At 50.0% G+C, this 20,104-nt stretch overlaps 1 protein-coding gene and 1 gene segment (V, D, J or C); both read right to left on the bottom strand.

The window, feature by feature from the left end:
* Window positions 1-5,415, bottom strand: part of LOC117885505 (immunoglobulin alpha-2 heavy chain-like) — a 20,964-nt gene extending 15,549 nt beyond the window's left edge. The window contains exons 1-2 of the mRNA XM_034786787.1: window positions 5,287-5,415; window positions 4,899-5,197 (exon numbers count right to left, since the gene is read on the bottom strand). Of these exons, the coding sequence (XP_034642678.1) occupies window positions 4,899-5,197; window positions 5,287-5,332 (345 nt within the window). The 5' untranslated portion in view covers window positions 5,333-5,415. The remainder of the gene's footprint in view (window positions 1-4,898; window positions 5,198-5,286) is intronic.
* A 7,061-nt stretch (window positions 5,416-12,476) lies between these two features.
* LOC117885745 lies at window positions 12,477-13,915 on the bottom strand. The segment is given in 2 exon segments: window positions 12,477-13,471; window positions 13,651-13,915. Coding segments are annotated over 2 exon segments (387 nt in total).
* Between the last annotated feature and the right edge of the window lie 6,189 nt (window positions 13,916-20,104).

Here is a 20,104-nt window from a genome sequence, read left to right on the forward strand (position 1 = left end):
CCCAGATTGTAAACTTGTTGGGGAAGAGAGTCCTCCTGTTCTGTCTTTGTACAGTGCCTAGCACTCTGGGGTCGTGGTCTGTGATTGCAGGTCTTAGGCGCTGGGGCCACAACCACCCCCAACTCCAACACCATCACCACAAACAAACAACAACAATAACAACAATAATAATAACTATTTCCATTCCCACCTGTATTCATATTCACACATTCACCCTCACACTCATCTTTCCATTCCCATGTCCAGTCTGACGCATGTTCTCTTTAATATCCCCATAGTCACTCGCTCACATGCTGATGTTCCCATTAACACTCATATTCCTATTTGCATTCCCATTCCTAGTCACTCTGCACACACCTATACCCATTTCCAATGACACTCCCATTCCTCCGCTCCTTTCTACTCACCGCCCCATTCCTGTTCACACTGAAATTCCTATTCCCACTCCTACTCAGATTCCCAGTCCCATTGTAGGGGTAGGAGCCTGGGCCTTAGGCCCTGAAGTAATTCTGAACACTAACATTATCAGGGCTTGGTGCTTGAGTATGCCTTCAGTGGTGTTTCCAATACGTGCAAAGGTAACAACCAGGAAGCAACATGGTCTATTAGAGAGGATGCTACACTGAACCAGAACAGCACAGGGGTTGAGGGGGGAGGGCAAAGAGTCTGTTAAGGCAGGGGAAGTGAGATGGAAGGAGACTTTATGAACGTCTTAATATATTTGATTAAATATCTATATTCTTCTATGGCCTGCTGTGAAATTAATCCTGGGAAGGAAAGTGAAATTGAAACACTGGTTTGTTTCTTTACTCTCCTTTGTACCTAATGGGCTCATTGTTACTTGCAGCCCTTGGGCGCCACGACTAGCTATTCTCATGCAGTTGCAGAGGAAGGTGTTTTGGATGAGATGCGGCTGGTTTCCTTTCCCTGTAATTCCGCACAGTAAATACAGGGCGGGGCCTTCTGGGCTGAGGCGGCTCGTGTCTGCATATGGCAGGTTTGTGCAGACCTGGGACTAGAGCCCAGGTGTCCCCGGCCCAGCCCGGTGAGCAAGTCACCGCACTGCACTGCCCGACAAATAAACCCTACTAATGGAGCCTCTCCGCTGGACTGTGCGGCGTCAGGCTGGCTTGTCCCTATGCAGGGAAGGGCCTGGGACCAGCCAACCCTGATTACACAGGAGCCAATCCTGGGAGGGATCAGGTGACTGCCCCCCGAAGAGCAGCCGAGGCTGCAGTGAAGGGGGAACGCTCAGTGCTCGTCCAGCAGAAAGCCCTGGGAGTTAGGACTGAGGCTGCAGCCAGGTAGGGCCGGGGGGCGGGGACGGAGGGGCGCGGGGGCGGAGGGGGGAGGGGCGGGCTGCCAAACCAGGAAAGGCCCCAGGCAGAAAGGCAGGAGGAACCATTGTTCTGTGTGGCCTTTTGGATGGACTATGTTTTAGGATTTTGATTATTCTTTGGAGTTTTTATTATAGTAATAAACCGAGTCAAAAAGGAGGGGATTTTTGACTCCAAAATCCATGGGTGAAATTGTATCTGATTAATCCAATAGGGGAAACTGAGGCAGGCTGCTTGCAGTGTGGCCCTCGGCCACTAGAGAGCTCATGCAGCAGTTGGCTCTTTCACACTCCAACAAAATAACACACTCTAAAACAAGGTTTGTTCCTTTCTTCACAAGGACTGGCGTTTTTAAAGGAGCCTCAAGAATTCGGGTGACAAAATCCCATTGAAACTTCTTTTGAAAATCCCAAGCTATAGTCCCTTCCTCACCTACAAATCCCAGCGCTCCCTCTGCTCTTAGTGGTGAATTGGCACCAGGGACAATTGTAGAATTTGGCCCAAACTCTCGAGTCGCGGATGGGGTCAAGTTCAGTCTCGTAGCCAGGGCTTTGTGGCATTGTTTCCGGGCAGGTTCCCCACTCTACCGCGACTGAATCACTGGCTTTAAATCCATGTGTGTGTCCTTTTCTTTCCACACACTTAAAAGTTTAACTTATTTTATTTGATTAAAAAAATGGAATCCAAACAGAGAAGAGAATCATATTATGAAGTGTTGTCTGGTGTTTTGAGTATGATGTGGAATTTATTTTATATTAATAAACCCAGCCCGCAAAGGAAGGGTATTTTGACTCAAAACCACCCCTGTCCTTGGTGCCCATAGAGCTTGAGAAAGTTCAGGGGCCCTAGACACTGACTGTTCTCTAGTTTATTGACACATTACATGTTTCCTTTTCACGCCACTCAAGGGGAAAAACATCTGCTGCCTGGTTGAGTTCTGTTCCCAGATTTGAACATTTTATTGCCTTGCAAACCTTGAGTGGCCCAGACCAGCGAACTCCAATGTCAAGTCATTACAGTGCTGGGTATTCATCCTCGTTCCATCACGGTGTGTCTCTGACACAGTAATACAGGGTGGTGTCCTCCATTCGGAGACTGCACATTTCCAAAGCACCAGGCTGTTGGTGTTGTCTCTGGAGACGGTGAATCGCCCTTTCACGGAATCAGAGTAGTAGGTGCTACCCTGGGCAGCAGCTCTGGCCAGCCACTCCAGTCCCTTCCCGCAGCCTGTTGGATCCAATCCATATGACAACTGCTCGAGGTGAATCTGGAGGCTTTGCAGAAGAGGCAGAGAGAGTCTCCGGGCTTTTTCACATCCCCTCCGGACTCCACCAGCTGCACCTGGGACCGGACACCTGCAAATAAAGTCAGGTTACAAATTATTCCAATTTGAATTGCAACAGTATAATGTGTCCTTGTTTTACCAGTACAACAGGGATAAAATACCTTCTAAAGCCACTACAGTAAGAAACAAATAGAGCTAAAGTCTTATTTTCCCTGCGGTTAGAGGGGAAAGTTCTCAGGGGAATTGGCTGGTAACTGCACAGACACAGAGGGCTGCGGATTGTCCCTCTGGGTGCAGACTGGGCAGAGAAAGAGATATTTAAACAGGAAACGCTCACCCCTATTAGCATATCCCTCTCCTTGTAAGAGAAACCAAATCTGATGTGATGGATTACGTGCAGTAGGACTAAGGGGAGGGAGTCAGGTTATTCCAGACTGTGTGTTTGTGCAGCGCCAGGCACACTGCAATGGGACCCTGAGTACACTTTTGACAAGGAAAAAATAAAAAGATGCCGTAAGAACATAAAAGCATAAGACCGGCCAGACTGGGTCAGACCAACGGGCCATGTAGTCCAATGTCCTGTCCTCCGACAGTGGCCAATGCCAGCTGCCCCAAAGGGAATGAACAGGTAGAGCCTTGAAGATGCTCGATTCCCCAGAAGGAGATTTGGGGGCAGGATTACAGTCTCGTTATCTGGCTGTGGGAGACTCAGAGATACCTGCGGAGATTTGCCACATAATGCGGGAAATTATGTTTTAAATCTGTTAGAAAAGAAACAAATAAATGAGGTTGATTCATAAGGGAGTAAAATATTAATAAGGTGTGGGGGGTGAATCTTAGCTGTGGAGCCCCCGGCCCACATGCGCAGTAGAGCTGTGGACGGCCGGTCACAGGAGTTAGTGACTGGGGAGGGGTCGGGTCACCCACCCACTGGAGAGTGAAGATAACTTTGGGCTCGGGGAGAGAGCTGGGATCGAACCCCTGTTCATACCCCTTCCCAGCCGGGACCGACTCCACTGACACGTATCAGAGGGAACTGTACGTGTCATGGGCTGTATAAGGCCGGGAGAAGATTTGTCCGGTGTTACTGAATCAGAGAGAAATACTTAAACACCCGTTAATATTTGTATCTGCCAGAAGGGTTATTCACAGTGTAATGTACTAGTCAACATAGGGTCACTATCAGCCACAATAGGAAACTCAGTTTTATTTTTCTCCTTGTGTGCTGCTCTCTATATTTCTTTCCCCCCAGTGTATGTTTTCTGAAGTGTGAGTGTAATTATTGAAGATGGAATTTTCAGGGGTGGGTGTGTAGGATCTGATACATCCGGGGCGACAAGGGGACATGGCTGTTGCGAGGCTGTTGCACCTGCTATAAGTAATTAAGGCTCATTAGAGCAGGGACTTGAGTCCCCTGAATCCCAGAGAGTGTCTTAACCCCTGGGCCGTAGAATGAGTCACTTTCTTGCTCTCTCTGGCCCAGTACATATCATCAGCTAGGGTGACCAGACAGCAAGTGCGAAAAATCAGGACAGGGGATGGGAGTGGGGGTAATAGGAGCCTATATAATAAAAGGACCCCCAAATTGGGACTGTCCCTAGAAAATCAGGACATCTGGTCACCCTATCACCAGCTAGACACCTAGGGGATTTCGGTGCCTACAGGGTGCAGGCTTTGAGGATCTCGGTGGCATGTCCGATTTAGTCACATAAGGCGGCAGTTAGGTGCTGGATTCCCTTTGTGGTGGATCTAGCCCTGAACACACATTGAAAGCCCCTGGCAGGTGGCTGTCCAGCGCTCCTAGGATCCATCCAGAATTCAAACCTATCTGCCCAGGCTGAGGGTCTGTAAAGCTCTATGATAGGAATGAGGTGTCCATATGGATTCGGCAGCTTGGCAAAACCTCAGCCTGGCTGTTAAAAAGGGGTTTAAAATACCGTGTGTTCACACACTTTCCTGTCGGTTCTCTCAGCCTGGGCTATTGGGAGGTGGAGGGGGGTGAGGAAAGGTGGGGAGGGGTGGAGTCAGGGGCACGGAGTGTATTAGGGGAAAGGGAAAGTTGTGGGCTGGTCTCTGCTAACAGTGCGGTTAGTCTGTGTCTGCATCTGTGTGTGTGAGAGTCACAGACAGGCAGCTGCGGACAGGAGTTTTCTCTCTCTCTGTTTCTCTGCTGCGAGCTGTAGAACTCCAGCGCCCCAACGGAGAGTTTGTCCTTAGCCAGCGAGGGCAGGTTTTTGACTGAGCTCAGACCAGCTTCCTCACACTGTGTGTCGCACACAGTGATACCGGGCGGTGTCCTCGGACTTCAGGCCGGTTATGTCCAAATGCAGCCGGTTGTTGGAATCGTCCCTGGAGATGGTGAATCGGCCTTTCACCGAGTCTGCGTAATAATAGTGGTTCCATACATCCCAATAAATGCGTGAGACCCACTCCAGCCCCTTCCCGGGAGCCTGCCGGACCCAGTGCATCCCGTAGTCCCCAACTTTGAACCCGGAGGCTTTGCAGGAGAGGTGGAGAGAGTCTCCGGGCTTTTTCACATCCCCTCCGGACTCCACCAGTGCCTGGGACCGGACACCTGGGAATAGAATCACATTGTAATTCGTATTAAGAGCAATTAATAGACTGTCCCCCTGCCACGCCAATGCGTGTGAGGGGAGAAAATACCTTCCAAAGCCACTGCAAGGAACACTACATGGAGCCAAAGCCTCATTTTCCCAGGTGCTGGAGGGGAAAGTTCTCAGGGGACTGGCTGGTCACTGCACAGACCCAGGGGGCTGCAGATTGTCTCTCCGGGTGCCGCCTGGGCAGAGAGAGGGACAGATTTAAACAGGAAACTGTCACCCTGATTTGCATATCCTGCTCCTTATTAGAGACACAAACTCCTTCCCTGGGTGATCTCATTTCTTGCCCTCCGATTCAGGGAGAAGTGTGTGTGTGTGTGTGTGGGGGGGGGGGGGGGGGGGGGGGAATGTGTGTAGCGCTCTGACCCAAATGCCACTGAAACCCAAGGGGATGTTTAAGTGGCTTCAATTAATATCGTATCAGGTCCCATGTGTTTGTGTGGAGTCCTGCACAATGGGAACCTGGCCCTGACTGGCTCCGGAAAGGGGCTTTGTCAAAAAGCAGAAACAGAGGAAGGGGGAGTGAGGGATTTTGGCATAAAAGAGAGAAAGGGAGCTGCAGCCCTGCTAATGACAGCCCAGTGCCCCTAGTTCCCTGTGAATCATTATTATCATCTTCATCATCATCATAGTCATCTTCATCCTCCTCTTCATCCCCATCTTTGGCGCATTCTCAAACTTTACCAGCAAAAATTTTAGATAATCGTTCTCGATAGTTCCTCATCTCTCACAAGGGGACAGCAGCATTTCCTTGTCTCACAAAGGTGTTGTGAAAGCAACTACATCACAGACTGTGAGGGGCTAATGTATTACCGTTATTGGGGCCCTAGAAAAGCCTGTGATAAGACCGAGAGTCCTGAATCACTATTTATTCTTCTATAATATTACACTGAATAATAATAATAGTAATTAATAATAATTATTAATAATTTATTATCTCTATTGTGGTTGGGCCTGGGAGCCCCGTTTTGGATCCCAGTAGTCCAAGCACCAATCTCAGAACAAACAGACTTTCCCTCTCCCAAAGGTGTGTTTGTTCAATGTAATTTATTTTGCATCAGTCCCAGCACCCGGGGAGTGCGGAGGTGCTGGGTATGGGGGGGTAGGGTGGGGGGAGAAGGGGACCCCCCGGTGTGTCAATGGCAGGAGGACGATTTGGAAAAGCCCCCCTCATACATGTGCTCCTGTCCCTGTGGAAACATCCAAGTTGGGTACATTCCTGGAACAGGAAGCTGGAGGTGACGGCGAGGATTGGTAGATTCCCTCTTTTCTCCTCGGCAGATTTTGGTGTTTGATCCCCACCGGAAGCGAATTGATTCTGAAAGCGACAGGACAGTTATTTGTCTGAGCTCAACCCGACTTCCCTCCAGTGTGTGTCTCCCGCACAGTGATACCGGGCGGTGTCCTCGGGCTTCAGGCCGGTCATTTGCAGGTACAGCAGGTTGTTGGGGTTGTCAGTAATCGCTGAAGGGGAACCCGGAGGCTTTGCAGGAGAGGCAGAGAGAGTCTCCGGGCTTTTTTACATCCCCTCCGGACTCCACCAGTGCCTGGGACCGGACACCTGCAAAGAAAGAAACAATGAGATCCCTGCAGACCTGGCTGCTAGTGAGATTGATACAAAACCTGGGGGCTCCCCAGTGTCTTCAGACAAACAATGCACCTGTGGAAACAGTTGAAATCAGAAGGAAATGGAGCCAGAATGCCATGTTCCGGACTGGGTTTTTGTTGTTGTTGTTGGTGGTGGTGGTTTTTGTTGTTGTTGTTGTTGTTTTTCCCTGGCACTGCACAGACACTGGAGGGTGGGGGGGGGAGGACAGAGCTGTGGGGTGAGGGGAAGGGCTGGCTTTAAAGAGGAAGCTGAGTGAGAGAATTTGCATCACCTGCTTTTTATGAGAGAGAAATAAATTATACCCACCTCCTCCCGCCCGGGGCGTTGCAGGGACTAGCAGAGTGAATAGCTGAGAGCGAGTTGGGAATCCCCCCTGCAGTGTTAGTGGGGCACTGAGGTAGTGGGGCGGTGATGTGCAGATGGGATGTCTTTGAGCAATACGGGGATACTTCTAGAATAGTCAAAGGAGCTGAAGGGAGTTGGGCTTGGAGTGTGGGGCTGTCTTTAATTGAATACCACTGCAGAATGTATTACTAAGCGCTGAAAACGTCTTCTTAATCTTCTTCCTTCCGTTATAAGAAGCATGGGAGACAGTACATTAAACTCTATCAATGCTGCACTAAGAGACAGAATCATTATTTATTATTATCCTACCAGCAACATAACATTAGTGGGGATTTGGGGTCAGGATCCCCTCTGCTGTGAAAGTCATAGCCCCAGAGGCGCCATGGTGCTCAGTCACGCTGTGAATATTATTTCCCAGGGTGGAGGCAGTGAGCTCAGGTGCCAGGCTCAGTTCCCGTAAGCGGTGGGCGAACGTTTGCAGAGATTGGTTTGTAAAATCTGAGAGCTGGGGCTGGGCTATTCAAGGGTTTTTAGGGCAGACAGTAGCTCACTGGGTCTCTGAGTAGCGCCATGGGATATATAAGGCCGGAACAAGATTTGTTCCAGGTTAATGAATCATAGAGAAATACCTCAACACCCGCTAATATTGGCTTCCAGCAGACGGGTTATTCACTAGTGTATTCACTAGTCAACATAAGGGTGTCACTGTCTGTTCCCTACTTCTGCTTGTAATGATCACTGCAAGCCACAATAAGAAACTCAGGTTTATTTCTCTCCTGGAATGCTGCTCTCTCTATTTTCCTTTGGTGTAGGTTTTCTGGGGTGTGAGTGTAGTTATTTAAGATGGAATTGTGTGTGTGCGGGGCGGGGTGTCTAGGAATGATACATTAAGGGCAAAGCTCACAAGGGGACATGGTTGTTGCAAGGCTGTTGCACTTGCTATAAGTAATTAATGCTCAATAGAGCAGGAATTTGAGTCTCCTCCTGAATCCCAGAGAGTGTCCTAACCCCTGGGCTGTAGAGTGACTCGCTTTCCTGCTCTCTCTGCCCCAGTACATATCACCAGCCAGGCACCTAGGGGATTTCGGCGCCTACAGGGTGCAGGCTTTGAGGATCTCGGTGGCATGTCCGATTTGGGCACATAAGGCGGCAGTTAGGTGCTGAATTCCCTTTGTGGACCGAGCCCTGAACACACACTGAAAGCCCCTGGCAGGTGGCTGTCCAGCGCTCCTAGGATCCGTCCGGAATTCAAACCTGTCTGCCCAGGCTGAGATTTTCTAGAGCTCCCGAGGGATTATAATAGGCATGAGGTGCCAATATCTCTAGGGCAGCTTGGAAACCCTCCGCCTGTGCGGGGGAGTTAAATAACGTGTTTTCATTCATACAATTTAAAGTCGGTTCTCTCAGCCTGGGCTATTGGGAGGTGGAGGGGGGTGAGGAAAGGCAGGGAGGGGTGGAGTGAGGGGCACAGAGTGTATTGGGGAAAAGGGAAAGTTGTGGGCTGGTCTCTGCTAACAGTGCGGTTAGTCTGTGTCTGCATCTGTGTGTGTGAGAGTCACAGGGCTGGTCTAAACTGGGGAGGGGGCGGAATCGATCCAAGATACACAACTTCAGCTACGCAAATAGTGTAGCTGAAGACGAAGTATCTTGGATCGAATTACCTGGGGTCCACATGGTGCGGGATCAACGGCCACGGCTCCCCAGTCGACTGCGCTACCACCGCTCGCTCTGGTGGAGTTCCGGAGTCGACGTTGAGCACGTTCGGGGATCGATTGCTACCCGCCGATACGGCGGGTAGTGAAGACGTACCCACAGAAACACGGCTTAGGACAGGAGTTTTCTCGCTCACTGCTCTGCGCTGCGAGCTGTAGAACTCCAGCGCCCCCAGTGGAGAGTTTGTGCTTAGCCAGCGAGGGCAGGTTTTTGTCTGAGCTCAGCCCGGATTCCCCTCACTGTGTGTCCCGCACAGTGATACCGGGCGGTGTCCTCGGGCTTCAGGCCGGTCAGTTGCAGATACAGCAGGTTGTTGGGGTTATCTCTGGAGATGGTGAATCGGCCTTTCACTGAGTCTGTGTAAAATTGTTGGCTCCCATCAGAGTAAATGCCTGAGACCCACTCCAGCCCCTTCCTGGGAGCCTGGCAGACCTATCTCATCCAGTAGCTGCTGAAGGTGAACCCGGAGGCTTTGCAGGAGAGGCGGAGAGAGTCTCCGGGCTTTTTCACATCCCCTCCGGACTCCACCAGCTGCACCTGGGACCGGACACCTGGGGATAGAGAGATATTATACAACGCGTTAATATTAAGAGCAACAATAGACTGTTCCCCTGCCACGCCAATAGGTGTGAGGGGAGAAAATACCTTCCAGAGCTGCTACAGTAAAAATTAAATGGAGCCAAAGTCTCATTTTCCTGTTGGATTGGAAAGTTCTCAGGCGACTGGCTGGTAACTGCAGAGACACAGGGGGCCGCGTATTGTCTCTCTGGGTGCAGTTTGGGCAGAGAGAGGGACAGATTTAAACAGGAAAGTGTCTCTCCTATTTGCATATCCTGGTCCATCCTTATAAGAGACACACAAACTCCTTTCTGAGCAATCACCTGCTACAGGACAGGCCCAACAAGGAAAGTAACAGAACACCACTGGCCATCACCTACAGTCCCCAACTAAAACCTCTACGCGTATTATCAACAATCTACAGCCTATCCTGGAGAGTGATCCCTCCTCTCACAGACCTTGGGAGACAGGCCAGTCCTCGCTTACAGACAACCCCCAAACCTGAAGCAAATACCAGCAACTACACACCATACCACGGAAACACCAACCCAAGTTCAATCCTTGAGGGGGCCATTTAGGGAACTGGGGTAAAAACTGTCTGGGGATTGGTCCTGCTTTGAGCAGGGGGTTGGACTGGATAACCTCCTGAGGTCCCTTCCAACACTGACATTCTATGATTATTGGAAGTGGACTACATTGGCCTTGTCTCCACTTGTGAGGTACTCCCTTCTCTTCATGTGTCATTATATATGCCTGCATCTGTAACTTTCACTCCATGCATCTGAAGAAGTGAGGTTTTTTTTACCCACGAAAGCTTATGCCCAAATAAATCTGTTAGTCTTTAAGGTGCCACCGGACTCCTTGTTGTTTTTCTGGATACAGACTAATATGGCTACCCCCTGATACTTTCCACTAGTGTATAGGTTGTCTTATGCTGTGGAGTTAGTTCCCATAGATTTACAGCATGAGGCTCCGGCCACAAAAGGTGTTGGAAAGGACATAGAAGGGATGATCTAGTTGAAGGGGAACTGGATTGGAACCCAGGAGATTTCAGCCTTGTTCTCATTTGTGCCGCAGACACCCGTTCTAAACTTGGGCAAATTGGTTCAGAGATTTGCAGAGGCACAAGAAGCAAAGGGGGGTGGGGTGACTTTCACTGAAAGTCAATGGTAGTTGGGTGCCTTAACTTGTGTTTTTCCCCTTGAAAATCTCCCTTTTAATCTCTCAGTGTCTTAGTTCCTCATCTGTGAAATGGGAATAATGCTTCCCTATCTTAGAATTCACTAACGGTGGTGAAACACTCAGATACTGCATGAATAAGGGCCTTCAAGGTCTCTACTTTATAGGATAAACCAACCTCTGACTTAGGAGAGTTATAGAGAAATTCCCTTGTGAATAGACTATTCCATAATTTCCCACAGCAGGGTTCTTTGCAATTGGTACTGGCCACTTAGAGAGACAGGACCATGGCCTAGTTCGATGCCCGCTCTTCTCTGGTGTGGCTACTCTTTATCTGCCTATTCCATTGAGAACAGCCGGAGCAGTGGGAGTTCTACAGCACTCCTGCGAGGGCTGAAGAAATAAGTCAATAGTAAAGGCAGGTTTCGGGTGCTGTTTTATTTTCTCTTTTTCTCTGCTCTGTGTTGGATGCAGGGAAAGGAGGACAAAGGAGGGAGACCAGCTTGGGTGTGTTTGCTGCCAAGGGCTCCTTGCTGTGTGTAGCTCTGGAGCGCCACTTGCTGGGGGCTTCTTTTAAAATTAACACCGGGGGAAGGTTTTTGTCTGAGCTCAGACCGGCTTCTCCTCACTGTTGTGTCCCTTGCACAGTGATACTGGGCTGTGTGCTCCGCTTTCGGGCTGCTCATTTGTAGGTAGAAATTGGAGCTGTCCTTGGAGGCTGGGAATGTATCGATCAGCCACTCCAGCCCCTTTCCCGGAGCCTGTCGGATCCAGTTCATTCCAAAGCGGCTGAGATGAAAGCCGCTCACGGTACAGGTCAGTTTGGTGGATTCTCCGGGTTTCTGAATTTCCAGGCTGGACTGTGTCAGAACCTCCTATGCCCGGGCCCCTGGAGAGAAACAAAGCGGCTGTTACAAGAAATGTTTAAAAAGAACAGTGACATTAAATAGATTCAACGGAGGGAAGGAGACAGACAGCTCTGTAGATATTGGTCTGATACATCCCTAGCGTGACTCCATTGGTCTTCCCGCGCAGGATGAATTGTACAGGGGATTTTCTAAAGTACTCACATAATTTAGGAGCACGAGCACTATTGACTTTCTGAGTGGTCCTGGGGAACGTGGGAACTTCTGAAAAGCCCCCTGAGCCCGTGAACTGCACAGATACCGAGAATGGGCGGGTGAACAGACAAACAAACAAACCCACATGAGAGTCCAAGCAGGAAAACGCAGATTCTCAGCGGACCCAGCATGGTGATGGGATGGGAACGCAGCCTGGTAAGTCCCTAAACCAGGTGCGGGGCCTATGGCTGAGATGCCCGAGTTAGTGGGTAAGTAGGGAGTCGGCTGTGGCAGCTTTGCATAATCTGGGGAGAGCCGGGCGGGTGGGAAATAAACGATGCCGAATTCAGCAAGGGGAGCAGGCCGGGCGAGAGGTGGATGCGGGGACTGAGAGAGTCGGGGGGTGACCTGATAGGGAACGGCAGAGACCAGAACCCTGAGCCAAAGAACGGGACTATGTGAAACCAGAACGGGAAGTAACCCCTGACAGTAGTCTTTGGCCATGATCTACGGGCAATCTGAAAGCGATGCTTCCTTACTGCGTGTTCTTGTCAATTTGGCCAAATCTCACTCCACAGCGGTTTCCAACACGCACCTCCTGCCCAAGACAGGAGTTTCGAAAATGAAAGCTGGAGCCATTTGGGAGCCTTTGAAAATCCCACACTAAACTGACTTGGTCTTGTCTTTGAACAGTGTCCTAAATGGCTGTATTCAGGGTGACCCACCAGGTGTATAGGAACGGTCCGAATTTACTCAGGAAACAAACTAAACTCATCCTTAGCTCTTCTCCAGCTTGTGCTTATCCATTAAAGAGCAGACAGAGACAATGCGCTCAACAGAGACAATGCACTCCAGGAGCACCATCCAGCCTTCTGCAGGTCTGTGCAGATAGTGACAAAATTACGGTGTGCAAAATTCTAGGGCGGGTCCACCACGACTCTAAAGAACATAAAACAGCCAGACTGGGCCAGACCAAAGGTCCCTTAGCCCAGTATCGTGTCTCCCGACAGTGGCCAGTGCCAGGTGCCCCAGAGGGAATGAACAGATCAGGGAATCACAGAGTGATCCATCCCCTGTCGCCCATTCCCAGCTTCTGGCAAACAGACTCTATATAATGTCTCTGGCATTTCTTCCTCGTAGTTCTGTTCACAAGGCAGGTTGAAGGGCAGAAAGCTAATTATTCATAGTAACCGAGGCTGATTCTATTTCTGCATTGCCAGCCACTAAATAAGATTCTCTCTATTCTGTCAACATAGTGAGTCTTTAATTGCCAATGTGCGTTTTCAGAGGACGGAAGCCCCGATGAAGGGCTGGAGACTTTACAATCTATGTATCTGTGTCTAAACTGCTCTGCTGTGTCAGTGCCTGCTGCTGTCTGCTGGCGCCGAGAGCTGTTTGGATTTGAGGAAGAGGTTTTTGTATTCACTGCAGTTGATTTCTGATCACTGTGTCTCTCGCACAGTAATACCGGGCGGTGTCTTCCGCTTTCAGGCTGTTCATCTGCAGATACACCAGGCTGTTGGAGTCGTCTCTGGAGATGGTGAATCGCCCTTTAACCGCATCACTGTAAAACGTACTGAGGCTATTAGCAGGGTTGTATATCCGTGAGACCCACTCCAGGCCCTTCCCGGGTGCCTGACGGACCCAGCTCATGAAGTAGCTGCTGAGGGTGAAACCGGAGGCTTTGCAGGAGAGGCGGAGAGATCCCCCGGGCTTTTGAATTCCACCTCCGGACTCCACCAGAAGAACCTGGGACCGGACATCTGGGGGGAAAAGAAGAAAAAACTACTTTAGAATCACATTACTACAAGACCTGAGCCAAAGATCACAGAAGCCATTGGGAAGATGCCCATTCACTTCACTGCGCTTTGGGTTGGGGAAGAACATCCAACCTTCCCCGAAGTCTCCCACTGAAGTTGGGGGTGGGGGAAGGGAGAATTACCTGGAAGGGCGGCTAGAGCAAAGAGAAGATTCAGCCACGATATCATGTTGCTGGTGTTGGAGGGGTTTCTGAGGGTAACTGCAAAGACACCAGGACCTTGGCCTGCTCCCTTTTCATAGTGTGCCGTCCAGGAGAACACAGTATTTATGCAGGACCCCGAGACACTGAATTTGCATCACGTCCTCTTTAAAAAAAACACACCAGAAACCACAACCTCATTAAACTCAGGCCTTCCGGAGTCGAGTTCAGAGGAAGAAAGATACTTGGTTGGAGAAGAGGAGCTAGTCTCTCTTATAGGATCACTTCTGCAGTGATCTCTACAAGAATGCTCGGGGTATCTCATAGACAAAATGCACCATTGATTGTTCACCTGCCGCTGAGTTCTGTCTCTTCTTAGTTTGTGAGGTCCTTGCCACTGTGTGTCCCAGTGCATTGAGCACTAGACTGGGCCATGGAAAACCGGGTATTCATTCCTTGGTCTGCTGGGTTGCCTTGGATAAGTCATTTCTCTCTGTAAAATTGGGATAGAGATCCTAACCTTCCTTTGTGAAGAGCTCTGAGATCTGCTGAAAATCGCTTTTATTAAATGCTAGGGGTTGGTGCTATTACTAATGACTGAAAATGTCCTTTTCTTCTTCTATGAGAAGAAGGAGGCAAGCATTTGAACCCAGGGGGGCTGGAACAATTTTTACAGTGGGGGTGCTCAGACACTGAACCAGACTGTAAACTCTGTATATAAAGGAATCACCTTCAAGCCAACGTCCCTAGGTCCAGCACCTATGTTTGAAATTATTCCTTGCAATTCTGGACTACAAGACAGAATTATTATTAGATTAGCACCTTAACATGAATGGGAGTCGGGTGTGGATCCCCGCCTAGCCTGCTTTGAATGTCGTAGCCCAGAAGTCCAAAGAACTGAATTCTGCTAAGTCATACAGTAACAATGGACAATTGGCACCTGACAGAATCTATCGACAGGTTCGGGTTATAACCCTGCAGGGGTTTGTAGGCCTGTGCAACTGTCACTGAGAGTACAGTACTTGCATGGCTTTGAGTGGGGCTAATGGTGTGAATCAAACAGTTCAGTCGCATAGAAGTGTTGTCTCACTCTTCTTCCTCTGAGTATTACCGTTCAGATTCTTTTCAACACCCACTATAAACAGGCAGCAATACAGAGAAAAATGTCAAGCTAACGTTTCTATGGAACTGCTGGATAAAATTAACGATACAGAGACCTTAACAGCTCCGCCTTGCCACTGTGTTTATGCAACAGGGTGGAGTTTTTAAAGGGTCTTAATGTAAACACTCCAATCCCCTGGGAGCTGGAAACCTCACAACGTTGGGTGCCTTTGAAAATCCCAGTCTCACACTCTAGTTGGTGGAGGGCCTGTTCTTTCTCAGGTAAGATACAGTGCGCTCAGACGCACAGCTCAGCAAGATTTAAGTGTGGGAAATCTGTTGCAAAGACTGTTATGTAAAATCCCACAGCACTGCAGGGTTGAGCTATTCCAAATTGCTGAAGGGAGATGGCAGGTTTGTGGATGATTTTCAAGGATGCAAATGATTTCAGGGAGACCCTAGTACAATTTCTTAGGCCTTGATTCATGAAAGCATGTAAGAATTTGCTTAAACCCATCTCTATTCAGGACACTACTTTAACTTTAAGCACAATTCTTAGTGTCCCTGATTGAACTTTGCACTTTATTCTCAGTAGTGTCATTGGCTGTACAAGACCTGAAAGAATATTTATCTCATATCACTAAAACAGATAGAAATCCCTACATGTTTACCTATGATATGTGCACCAACACGCCCTTAATACTTATCCCTGAAATAATTTGGTAGAGCAGTATTTAACTGTAATTCACTGCTGCCCTCTGCAGCGTGTTGGTAAAGTTGTTACCATTTCAGCTCGGTTTTTGTTCTGTGCTTAACAGCTTTCTGCTCACTGAGTGCCTAGCGCAGTGATACCGGGCGGTGTCCTCGGATTTCAAGGCGGTCAGGTGCAGATACAGCGGGTTGTTGGGGTTGTTCATGTCGGTTCTATCTGCCTGGGGTATTGGGAGGTGGAAGGGGGTGAGGAAACATGGGGAGCAGTGGAGTGAGGGGCACAGAGTGTGTTGGGGGGAAACGGAGTGTTGTGGGTTGGCCTCTTCTAACAGTGCGGTTAGTCTGTGTGCATCTGTGTGTGTGTGTGTGTGTGTGAGTGTGTGTGTGTGTGAGAGTGTGTGTGAGAGAGAGACACACACACAGGATGGAAGCTAAAGACAGGAGTCGTCCCGCTCACTGCTCTCTCCGCTGCGAACTGTAGAACTCCATCCCCCAGCGGAGCGTTTGTCCTTAGACAGCGAGGGCAGGTTTCTGTCTGAGTTCAGCCCGGCTTCCCCTCACTGTGTGTTTTGCACAGTGATACCGGGCGGTGTCCTCGGGCTTCAGGCCGGTCATTTGCAGATACAGCAGGTTGTTGGGTTTGTCTCTGGAGATGGTGAATCGGCCTTGGACCTAGCTGGCGTAACGTACGGTACTGCCGGCCCACTAGCTTATATTTGTGACCCACTCCAGGCCCCTGTCCTTTTGAGCGCTGGGACGTGGGCTGGCGCTAGCTCGCCCACTGCGAAAATCCCCTCCCCCAGCCTAGGGAGGAGCTACTGAACCGAGAACCCACCAAGTTCAGGGGACAGCAAAGGCAATAACGGGAACAGGCATGGGGGTCAAAGGGTCAAAACTAGGGAACCAGAAGGGGACACCGAGCAGAGAACCCTGGACAGCACCCAGTGCTCCTCGAAGGCAGCGGGAGAGCCGGCGGACGATGCCCAGAGGATCTCTGCCCAGATACGTGAGCAGATAAAAGAATGAAAGACAGCCCCACAGTTGCAGGGCCCGCCCCGCCAACCTCATCTCCCAGGTGTTACGAATGGCCACCTTGGCCCTGGCCAGGAGGAGGTTAACCAGGTGGTCCTGCAAGTTCGTGGGGCCTTGGATCAGGTGTGTCTAAATAAACAAGTGTGGGGAAAAGTGCAGCCAGACCCGCAATAAGAGGTTCTGGAGGAGCCGGAAGAGGGGTGTGCAAGAAGCGGTGTGCAAAATTCAAGGACAGGCTACACCATGATCCTTGATGACAAAATCTCCTCTCTTCCCTTTTCTTATTTCAGTGGTCATGGTTTGAAAAGCCTGTGATGCCACTCTCGAGGTAGATTATATTTCTGCATTGTTGGTCAATGCATAAAGCGATCTCTGCTCTGTCAGCATAGTGGGTGTTTCATGATCAATGTGTATTTGGAAAGGACAAAGCAGTGGAGACTTTATAATCTATGCTCCTCTCTGTCAAAACAGTTCATTAATGCTGAGACTGCTGGCAATGAGCCGAATGGAGAAGGGCATAGGAGGTTTTTGTGCTAACCGCAGTAGGTTTCTGCTCTCTGACAAGGCAGTGCCTTCCCTTACCCGGAATACCTCTGCGGTCTTCTCTGTCTGTCCATACATTGTGCCTCTGTCTCTTGGTGAAGGTCTGGAAAGTGAGTGGTTGATTTTGGGCACAGCCATAACCATAATCGTTGCTATTTCAATTAATCTTTGGTCCCCATAATTATGAAGAACGGGGAAGTGTTTGTAACTCGCCATAGAAGTTTGGGGTAACTTCTCCTTCTCCTTTTTTAAGCATTGCCTGAGTGACTTAGGAACACAAGTCCCACTGACCTTCAATTTCACTTGTGCTCCTGAGTCACTTAGGTGATTTTTATGAACATCACACTTAACTGGGGCCTCGTTGTTCCAGGCACTGTAGGATTCTATAACAAAAAAGACAGTCCCTGCCCATAAAAGTGTCCAGTCTGCGTTTATGACCAGAGGCATCAGGTGGGGCCAACAAACAGATCGGGCAGTGCAAGGGAACAAGGAGACCATCAGAGCGACTGTGATTAGCAGAGCTCACAGCACAGCGCCTGCCAAACCATTGTGTTCTAGGAGTGCTGATGGCACAGGTGACGGGATGCGGGGACTAAAGGAGGATAATACAGGGGGCTTGCTTAGGGAGCTGTTTCTGTGCCGCAGGGTATTTGTAAGGGGCTGGAGCACTGTGGACACGCCTAGTCTCACACAGTAATACACAGCGGTGTCTTCCTCTTTCAGGCTGTACATCTGCAGATAGAGGCTGGAGCTGTCCATGGAAGCGGTGAATCGCCCCTGGATGGCAGGCGAGTAGAAGATGCTGGCCTGGGAATAGTAGTAAACCAGCCACTCCAGTCCCTTCCCCGGAGCCTGTCTTATCCAAGTCATGATAGATGTGCTGTGATCAGCCCCCGTCACAGCACATTTCAGAATAGTGGACTCGCCTGGCTTCCTCACTTCCGGACCTGACTGGGTCAGGACAACCTCGGAGAGGACACCTGACAAAGTAAAAGAGAAATTTGAAAATATAGTTTTAACAATACTCCTCTGTCCATGCACTAGCAAGAGCTGCCCATCCTTCCGTCCATCCACCCATTCTACCTCCTCTCTGCACTCTGGCTATCTATTCTTTCTGCAATATCCATCACACCATCCTTCCCTCTGTATGTCTGCTGCTTGGATGTCTGTCTCTCCCTCTCTCTCTAATCTGTCCCTTCACCCCTGTAGTTTCTGACCAGAGTTATAATGGTATATTCACAATTATTAATAAATCATTAACTAACATGAAAGCCCGCTCAGGAAAATGAAGCTACAGACAGGTAAGTGCACAGCCATAGGATTGGTTAGAAGGTGAATTCAGCAGGTCGCTGGCAAATTGAATGAACAAGCTTCTCTGGACCATTGCGTTTTTAAATAGCAAATAAGATTGGGGAGTTTTGCATATCTTTGAGAGAATTGATATATGTAGATGGGGGAAATGCCCATTTTTTTGAAAGGAGAACACAACATCCTCCTTCGTAAACAATGTTGGGAAAGAAAGAAAGAGATAAAGAGCGAGAGAAAGAAGAGGAAAAGGGGGGGGGGTGAAGAAAGAAATTCATTAGTTGCTTCCTTCCATTCTGAGGACAGGTTTATTTCTACTTGTAACTTAACTTTTATTCGTAACCTATTTTTAATAGGCAAATTTACTCATTGGTCAGAAAGACGTTTTCAATTCACTTTCAGTTGACTTTGGGAGATGCAGGGCTTAGTTCCCAAGTGCTGGTAACTTGCCATGGAATCTGCAAGAAGTGACCAGGTAGCCAAGCAGAAAGAACGTGGTGCTGACAGCTACTGCTACTCCAGCATGGCAGTGGGGAGCACAGGCCACTGGCTGCACGAAGGTGGGAGATCACCCTGCAGCCTCCCCACCCCACACCCATGCGGCAGCTCCCCGCCCCGGGGGGGTGGGGAGCTGCCACGGGGGGGCGCCTCAGGGCGGATGAGGGGAGCTGCTGCGGGGGCGGGGGGCGCCTCAGGGTGGAGGGGGGGTTGGGAGCTGCCACAGGACTCAGGGAGCGGGAGGTGGAAGTTTCGCCTAGGGCACGAAACATCCTTGCACCCGCCCTGGGTGTAGGGGGTGGGGCATCAAGATGGGGGGTTGAGTGCAGGGAGCTCACTGGGACCTGGCCTGGGTGCAGGGGTCGGAGTCCGGAAGCAGGGGGGCTGGGTGCAGGGGGGCTGGTGCAGGGGTTGAGGTTCAGTAGGGTGGAGTTTGAGTATGTAAAGCTAGGGGGTTTGTGGATGTCCCGAGTGAGGCTTGGCAGGGGTGTCTGTGTATGGGAAGTCCAGAGGCACAGGGGTTGGGTGGATGAGGGAGCAGCTCCCTATACAGTGACCCCTCCCCCCAATCTGAGGAGCGCTGTGGGCAGGAAGTCGGGGAGGCAGCTGATCTTCCTGCAATGGGGGAGGTTTCTAGGGGTGAGACTGACACAGCCCCAGTCACTCCGTGCAGGGGAAGAGGAAGTCCCGTCCTCTATGGCCTCCAGCCTAGACGGGCCTAGCAGCCAGTTAGGAGCCACTGGCTGGGGTGTCCCCAGCCCCGTGGTGATTTATGTCTCCGCCAGCTGCCTGAGATGATGTACCCGCACTGCTAGGGATTGGTACATGACTCCTCTTGCAGATTCCCTTTGCTTCCCTGTCAGAAAGTCATTTTTCTGCAGGGAAGCAAAGAAATCTGCGGGGGACATGAATTCCCCCAGGATTAATGTGGGGAGTGCAGGTATATGGAGTGAGGGTGGTATAGGGCATAGGGGTGCAGGTTCTGTGCCACTCACCCTGGAAGGCTAGTTCTCCGCAAGGTTAGTTTTAATGCTGGCTCTGATAGGTTCCCCCTCACTGGGTGTATTTGGCACAGTAATACACGGAGGAGTCTCCGGGTTACAGGTGGGTCAGTTGCAGGAACACTTGGCTTTTGGAGGTGTCTCTGGTGATGGGGAGGTGATTTTTGAGCGCATTGCTGTAAGCAGTGCCTCTATTGGACCAGATTTCTCCTACTCATTCCAGCCCTTTCCCCGCTGGCTGGCAA

Source organism: Trachemys scripta, chromosome 12 (assembly GCF_013100865.1).
Source record: "Trachemys scripta elegans isolate TJP31775 chromosome 12, CAS_Tse_1.0, whole genome shotgun sequence".
NCBI lineage: Eukaryota > Metazoa > Chordata > Testudines > Emydidae > Trachemys > Trachemys scripta.